Consider the following 8976-nt stretch of genomic DNA (forward strand, 5'->3'; position numbering starts at 1 on the left):
AGCTGTCCTTTGATATGCCTGTTTTATTTATCTGACAGAGAAATAACAGTTAAAAAAATTAACTACTGTGGTAATAAACCGAAAATGTAATGTCTTAAGAACTTAAAAAATAAGCACATAATCTTAATAAATAGATAAATAAAACTAATAAATTAAAACTAATAATGACATCAGCTATTAATGAACACTCATCAAATTTTGTGCTAAAACAAAGTCATTTATTTTTAAGAATTTTAAATGAGGACAGGAATCACATTTGGTCAAAAATGTTCAATAGCTCTAAAGATGTTAAAGCTAAAGTCACTAAACTTTCTCACATGACTAATTATCACTTATATAACAAGAAAATTGTATTGTTTTCCTAGTTTATATTTGCTGTATTTTTACTTGTTTATTAAAGCTACTTCACAGAAGTGTTTTAAGTTTTTAATGATAAAAGAAGGTCAATGAAATATAAATAAGGGACAACACTAATCTGTTTCTTCAATTATTTTATGTTTTAAATGTCTTATAAAAGTATCGGATCAGGACTCGGTATCGGCAGATACACAAAATCAGATGACTCGGGATCGGATCGGGCCCAAAAACCTGATCGGGACATCACTAGTTATGATAACTCTTCAACATTTGACGTAATTAACGAAACTCCAGCTTATTCTGAAGAAGCAGCTGATTCTGCTGCGAAAAAATACCTTTTTTCATACAGGCTCTGCACCAATATGTGATGATTAGAACGTAAAATATTGAAGAACTTTGGGGATAGAAAACTATGGAGAACATTTTCAGGTTTTGTTGTTAAATGACCCAAAACAAAAGAGATTTTTATCCTTTTTTATGTTGTTTTACTGCTGAACCTGAAGATTGAAAAGCAAATAAACTTTAAAATGACAAAAAATGTCTTTTTATCGTGTTTTTTTTAATCAGTTTAGATGATTCTGATCACCTGTTCTAAATAAAGCTATAAATGATGATTAAATACAAATAATTTAAATTTTCATCCATCTAGTAAATAGACATACACATAGCAATAAATATTATAATAAAAAGTAAGAATTGTGGTTCAACTCGTGAGTAGTTGCTCTTGATTTGTGAATTGAATCGGATCGCCACCTAAGCCAGGGGTAGTGAACCCTGGTCCTCGAGAGCCGGCTTCCTGCATGTTTTCCTATATACCCTGCTCTGGCACGTTCTTATTGTCTGGACACACCTGAACCAGGTAATCAGTCATGAGTAGGGACTGGTTCATGTGTGTTTAGCCAATAAGAACATGCCGGAACAGGGTATATTGGAAAACATCCAGGAAGGCGACTCTCGAGGACCAGGGTTCCCTACCCCTGACCTAAGCAATGATCCACAGCCCTAGTAGTAGGGACGTGCTGATCTGATCATGTGATTGGAATTCTGCTCAGACTTATTTGAAATCAGATGTTGCAACCTGATTTGGGATAAGATATTTATTTTTTGTCAGTTTTAGTGGGTTATCTGGTCACTTATCTATCATCTGGACAGAAAGAAGTTTTTTCTTACAGCTTCTCCAAGTGAGAACAAATGACTGCCTTCTCTCAGAGTCTACAGCAAGATTCAGTTGTTTTCTTCTAGATTTAACCACTGTCTAAAAAAGTTGGAGTTACTAAAGACCACTGAATATTGTTTTTTGTGAGGAGTGTTTTTATTTTATTTTAAAATTCCAGTTATGTACATGAACATATTGGTGTCTTTTTTGTGATTATTTTGTTCTCCATCACAACTTTTGGGATCAATGTGGTGGGGGTTTTTATTTTATGTATTTTTCTCATTTAAATACATTTTTATTATTATTATTTTTAATATAGCTCAATTTTCAGTATTACATAGGGCTGTGTTTTTTTTTCTTTTATATTTTATTTTCACATTTAAGTAAACAAACAGTATAAAATATAGACAAACAGAGGGAGAAAAATACAGAAACACACAAAAAAAAACAGTAGACTAAAAATTACAAAAGAAAACAAAAATCAAAATAAGCTAACCAGATTACAGTGATGATATAAAAATGAATACAGGAATGTATGTTGTGATCTGACACAATTTATGCAGGGGAAGAAATGTGAAATTACATTTGTGAGTGTCTCAGACTCAATGTCTCTCCACCTAGAGTCCAGCTTCTTAATATCTCAGTTCAAATCTTAGTGTTGTGGGCCAGAAAGGGTTTCCAACTGTTGTCAAATTTGCTCTGTGAACCCGATCTGTAGAACCGCAGCCTGTCCAACTGGATAGCATATACAACCTCTGCCAGCCAATTCTGGGCTGTGTTTTTTTAATTGCAGATTTGCCCTGTATCCCATATGGCCCGTTCATTAAGACCCTCATTGATCATCTTTTGATCCATTTTCAAAGTGTCCCCAGTGTTTTTTTGTTATCATCATGATGCCGTTCTGAGCCAAAATAAAATAAAAAACTGTGGTTTTCGAGGAGATAGTGTTTGAAGAAGAGCAGAAGTTGATTAGAAATTCAGCCCCTCACAACCAAAGCATAAAATTAGAAATCCAGAAATCCAAAAATCTAGATCCAGATTCCATCTCAGATGAGGAAAACAAAGACGTTCATGAATCAGTTTGTCTGTAAGTGGATGATCAGAATGGAGTAGAAAAGGTAGCAGCTTGAGGCCCGCCCAGAGTGTTTACTACATAACAACCGATTTAAGAATTACTCAGAAATGCAGTGTAAGGTTTAGAGTTGAGGTTATTTGTCAAAATGGCCTCTATCAGAAAAATGTTAAATGCTCCCAAAACATGTTTTTCATGGGAGTGGGTCTTTGAGGAGGAAAGATTAATAAGCTCTGGTCAAAGTGTTTGTCCCTCTTTAGTTGATATTTATCAAATGTCTATGAAACAGCAGGAGGTTCTGCACATGTGCAGAAGAAGCAAACTCTAACGACGCTGTCGTCCATGCAGATCCCAGAGTACTGCCGCGTACTGGAGGAGAGTGAGATCTCCGAGCACTGCTTTGACCTGATCTTCGCCTTCGACGAGATCGTGGCTCTCGGCTACAGGGAGAACGTCAACCTGGCTCAGATCCGCACCTTCACAGAGATGGACTCTCACGAGGAGAAGGTTTTCCGTGCCGTCAGAGAGGTCAGCCGCCCCTCAGATTTAGAGCCAACCGACAAGCTGCTTGTTGTTCGGTGTTTGACATGCAGATTTGTCTCACAACAGACACAGGAACGCGAGGCCAAGGCGGAGATGAGGAGAAAGGCCAAAGAGTTGCAGCAGGCCAGGAGGGACGCCGAGCGGTCTGGGAAAAAAGTTCCTGGTTTTGGCGGCTTTGGCAGCGCCGGCATGAGTAGTGTTTCCTCGGGGTCCATCATCACAGACAACATTGTGGAGCCAGAGAAGCCAAAAATCACACCCGCCCCTGTCCGGTAAAGGGAGAACTCTGAACTCTCCAGGCGTTCTTCGTCCCGGCAGTCGCTAATTGTGTCTCTTCTGTCTGCACAGGTCGAGTGGACCCAGCAGAGCTCTTAAGCTGGGCGCCAAAGGCAAGGAGGTGGACAACTTTGTAGACCAGCTGAAATCTGAGGGTGAAACCATCATGCCCACGGGGAAGAGAGGCTCAGACGTGTCTAAAGCTCTGCCTCCTCCTGTCAATGTGGAAAGGTACAGGACCGGCTCTTTGTTGCTTCATTTCCAGACCATTCTGGACCATTCCGGTTTAGAATGAAGTAGGGCTGGGCGGCGATAAAACGATAATTATCGTTATTGGGATATTACTTTTTTTCGATAGTGAAATGAGTCTATTGCGATAAACTTTCATTTAAGATTAAAACTTTGAGTTTAACCCCTTCGTTGAGCTGCTTTTCTCTTTCAGAATCTGCTGGAATTATCATGTTAACGGTTGAAAAGTTACAGCACGTCAAAGGTTTTGTGTCTGAGCGTCCCCGGCGACGCATCAGATGTTATTGGGTTAAATAGAAAAATTTGCTGAACTCGCAGCCCTCCTTGATGGTTCGGTCTCTGTACGGTTACTGAGTGGCTGTTTCTTTCTGCTCAGTGTGCATCTGCGTGTGGAGGAGAAGATCTCCTTGAGCTGTGGGCGTGACGGCGGCCTCCAGAACATGGAGGTGCTGGGCATGGTGACGCTGCGGGTCTCAGATGACAAGAACGGACGCATCCGCTTGGTGGTCAGCAACAACGACATCAAAGGACTGCAGTTGCAGGTACTGCTCATCCAAACCCTGGATCTTGCTTTTGGCAGCTTTCTTTCTCTCATCTGAACATTTGACACATGTCTTCTGCTTTTGATCGACTGGAAAGGAACCTTTTGTCTTCTGTTCTCAGACACATCCCAACGTAGACAAGAAGCTCTTCACCTCCGAGTCTGTGATCGGTCTGAAGAACCCAGAGAAGTCGTTTCCTCTCAACAACGACGTAGGAGTGCTGAAGTGGAGGCTGCAGACCACAGACGAGGCCCTCATCCCTCTGACCAGTAGGTCACATCCGAACCTGCCAGCTTGTCCTAAACACATCAGTCCCAGTTCAAGATGCTCTAAAGCAGGGCACTGAACTCAATCGCACAAGGAGCCAAAATCCAAAACACACCTTAGGTCACAGGCCAAACAGGATAAACATGTATTGAACACTCCAGAACTACATTTATAAAACTTTAAAACCATAACATTTTAACATAATTAGGAACTAGATATATAGCATTACCTGTAATATTGCTAGCGTGAATGCTGTAAACTGACAATGAATTTTGAAGAGGCTGAAATTGATGGCTAAAAATGCTGAAGATGATGGCTGAAAAAACTGAAGCTGGTAGCTAGCTAAAATATTAGCTAAATGCCAAATTAGCCTATATAGCAAACATAATAAAGACCTAACTCCAAAACGGCCTAAAAAACGTAAAAAAACCCAAAATTATCCACAGTAGCTAGCATGTAGCTGCAATATCAGCTTAACTTCAAAGTAGCTTATAAGATCGTAGTTAATTTTAACTTGTTAACATAATATGAATAATAAAAAGGCACGAATATTGATCCAGAATAAATCAACTTAAACTTTAAATAACTATCAATGTTTTACTCTCCACTATCCTTCAACTTTCCCGTCGATAGCTTCACTTGGTCTGCCTATTTCTATCTTCTTAACATTACTCGTCTGCGCCCCTCTCTCACCCGTAACTCCGCTTTAACCTTAGTTCACAGTCTGGTCACTTCACTTCTAGATTACTGCAATTCACTTCTTTTTGGTCCTCCAAATGAAACTCTCCATAAACTCCAACTGGTCCAGAACTCAGCTGCCCGCATTATTTCCAGAACTCCTTCATTTCCCCGTATCACCCCCGTCCTCCAGCAACTATGCTGGCTACTGTTTCAATTCAGAATCCAGTTTAAACTCTATGGGGTCAAATCAGGATCAGCTTAAGGTGAACAAAAAACAGATTGAAAACTTGAAAAATAGATGTTGTAACTGGAAAATAAGAATTGAAAACTTGAAGCCTGAAAAAAAATGTGAAGATTTGAAGAAAAAAAAGAAAATTTGAAAAGTAAAAGGGAAAAACTTGAAAAAAAAACTAAATAAAAAAAATTACTAATGAAAAGCAAATTATTCTTTAGTAACAGCCGCTGTTTTTAATTTTTCAACTTCTTTTTTAAATCCACCAAACAGCGAGACTGTGAAAGGTACACTGCGATACTAGTGAGGTAAAACTGCAAAGCAGTGATGCTGCCCTCCATGAGTTTGATTGTTGTGGGGTGACGCAGGCGGAGACAAAAACAAACAACGATCTGCAGCAGAAAAAACATCACATCCCCATTACCTCTTGGGGAATGATGGGATGCATTTTCGGGTAGCCAATGACCTCAAAGCCCCGTCCCCATGTAAAAATAGGCTCAGCTCAGCAGTGAAAACTCGAAAAGAGAATTGAAACTGAAAACTGAGGACTGGAATTGTAGATTCAAAAAAAAAAATAAAGAAGTTGAAAATTCAAAACTACGACAGAGTATTAGGGCCACTTTATAAAGAAAAAAATATTTTTAAAATTACGACTTTAAATCTCGTAAATTTGCGAGAAAAAAGTTGTAACTGGTAAATTACGAGAGTGAAGTCGTATATTTATGACTTTAAAAGTCATAGGCTAAATTTACAACTTAATCTCATAAATGTATGAGATTTAAAGTCGTAAATTTACGAGAAAAAAAAGTGTACATTTACGAGAAAAACAGTCGTAAATTTACGAGATTTAATGTGCATGTTCATCAGGACCGTCACTTTATTTTGCCTTTCATTTCCCAGAAGCCCATTCGCCACCTTACGTCATGTCACTAGCTGCGTTTCCATTACACTTTTGCGCAAAACTTTATCGAAATTTCTAGAATTTCGATAAAACACTGTTTCGAAAAAACAGCATTTCCATTAACCCATGATTATGCGAAAAACTCGAAGTAATTCCCGCGATAAGTCATTAAAAAAACATGACGACGGATATAAACACTATTTTCATGTGCAGTAGATTCATTCACATTTCTGCCACGGAGCTAGCTCTCAGCCTTCCCATCAGAGAAGACGTCTACGTCTGATCCGAGCCTTGGAGCGGCAGGCTCCTTAAACGTGGGAGCGACGTAGAGTCAAACAGTTTTGGGGAATTGTGGTTGAAGAATTCACCGAAGAGCTGTGGATTCAGCATTTTCGCATGACACGCTCAACTTTTGATGAGCTGTGCGATGCTGTGGGACCTCTTGTGGCTCCCGCTGTGCGGTGCCCAAGGCAGCCAGTTGCTGTGAAAAAGCGCATTTGACCAGCTTTTCCTGCTTCCTGTCCGAAACGCCATATCCGGTTAATGGTCACGTGACTCGTTTGTTTCGAAAAAAGTGTTTCCATTACAGTTTTTCGAAAAACTACTGTTTCGATACGGCCCAAATACCACCTCCTCTAAGCGCAAAAACTTTATTTCGAAAAAGGCGAGTTTTTTCGAAATTGTGGTGTTTCCATTAGGATAATTTAATATCGAAATTCCGTTTTTCGAAATTTCAGAGTTAATGGAAACACGACTTCTGTCATGCACAGAAACCAAAGGAGATGAAAAACAAAACAACACTGAGAAATGACAGTTGTCTGTTACGTTAGCACAAGAACATGGAAAATTCAGAAAACTAGTCCTCTTCAGACGGAAGCATCACAGAGTTGGAGGAGATCTGGTCTGTCGCGGAGGAAGAAATGACTGGAAGTGAACAGCTGGGCGGATATCGACTGCTTCATCAACAAGATCTGCAGAGATCCTGCAAGCCACCATCAAAGATTAAAAGATTAATAAAGTGTAAATCAAATAAAGTCACTTCCACATTTGAAATATTTTAAACATTCAGTTTACCTGATGAAATCCAGTGTTAATTTCATTGAAAAAAAAATTTTGTCGTCTTTGTCAACGACATTATTCATCCAAGGAAAACGAAAGGAAAACGAAACAAAACAAAAACTCCCGCCCAGACACGAAAACTTTAACTAAATTGATGGACTTTTTCGTCAACGAATAAAAACGAAACGGAAATGCTCTTCGAAGAAGACATCCAATCAAAACGACTGCTTTTGGAGGAGGGCGGGAGCCAATGCAGAGCGATCCAATCAGAACACAGAGCCCTGCAACCCGCCTGGGAAGATGCTAATTCAATGAATTGTGTCTGTGATATAGGTGAGAAATGTCTAATCCAGGTAGAAAAAGAAGACTACATATATGGACAAATGTTATATTTAACGCCACCCTCAACAAGACGTTGTGTACGCTGTGTGGAGCGACGTACACAACGCTATTTTAAGATTACGTTTACATTTTATCTTCTGCTGCACAGCAGTATCTATTGTTCTGTTTAGAAGAAATTAGAAAATAATATAAAAATAACTGCAATATATTTGCTGCTTTAGAACAATGTTTTTAAGACTTAATTTTAATTTGAAAGGAACTTGTATGGTTTGTGTATCAGTATCTACTGCTGTCAGCTGACAGAAACGCAGAAGAAGTTACGTTTAAAACAAACGTTCCTGATAATCTAATCATTCTCCTCATGGATGTTATGATGTTTTTCTCATTTGCATCAAGACATAATTATTATTGTTTTTATTTTTCTCTCCTTGGGCTAATGCGGGACAACAAGCCATCAAAATGGGTTATAAACAGACAGAAGAGCAGCTAAAAACTGTCATTTAGAAGCATCTCCTGCAGGCTAGAAGGTAACGATGACCGTAAGAAAAAGACAAAAAACTGCTGTCCTAAACCCAGAATGGAGAGATGATTATAGATGCTTTTGTGGAGTTCTTTAAAATGAATAACTTAACCTCTCAACATCATCCGTATCTTCTGTGTATTTTAAACGAGATAAACAGCCAAAGCCTCCATCATGTAGCGATGAGGCTAAAAACTTCAGACAGCTTCTCCAATGGGAGTGTCTAGTTTATGAACACATTCTTGGACAAGCATTGAGCATTAAATTAGACGCAGATCAAAAGATTCAACGGACTCGAATTTGAAGCATGAATCACATTTGATGTCAAATGCAACGTTACGTCGGGCTTGTTGAATTTGTTCATAAATGTTGGACTATTCTCTTCAAAGTTAAGGTGTAAAAATCTGAAATCCTAAAGCTGTTTGCAATTAAGATTACTTTGACAAATAAAGTTATTTGGTTTATATCGTTTTTAATATCGTTATTGCACAAAATGAAAAAAAAACAATATCGCAATATGAAAATTCCCATATTGCCCAGCCCTACTTTTCACAGTTTGGTTGGTCTGCTTCAGCTTACGGCATAAATTCGCTGGACTGTAGGCTCCCCTCGACTTCAATATATTTACGAGATTAAAAGTGGTAAATTTACGAGAAAAAGGTGGTACATTTACGAGATTAAAAGTGGTAAATTTGCGAGAAATAAGTCGTACATTTACGAGATTAAAAGTCGTAAATTTACGAGAAAAAACTCGTAATATTACTTTTTTTTTGGTGGCC

At 38.6% G+C, this 8976-nt stretch overlaps 1 protein-coding gene across 1 annotated transcript in view; it reads left to right on the plus strand.

The window, feature by feature from the left end:
* LOC112158965 (coatomer subunit delta) overlaps positions 1–8976 on the plus strand; it is a gene marked incomplete in the record, with an annotated part of 26562 nt that overhangs the window by 12407 nt on the left and 5179 nt on the right. Inside the window, 5 exon segments of the mRNA XM_024292698.2 lie at positions 2934–3113; positions 3195–3400; positions 3477–3635; positions 4030–4195; positions 4317–4464. Of these exon segments, the coding sequence (XP_024148466.1) occupies positions 2934–3113; positions 3195–3400; positions 3477–3635; positions 4030–4195; positions 4317–4464 (859 nt within the window).

The sequence above is a fragment of the Oryzias melastigma genome, linkage group LG20, assembly GCF_002922805.2.
Source record: "Oryzias melastigma strain HK-1 linkage group LG20, ASM292280v2, whole genome shotgun sequence".
Classification (NCBI taxonomy): Eukaryota; Metazoa; Chordata; class Actinopteri; order Beloniformes; family Adrianichthyidae; genus Oryzias; species Oryzias melastigma.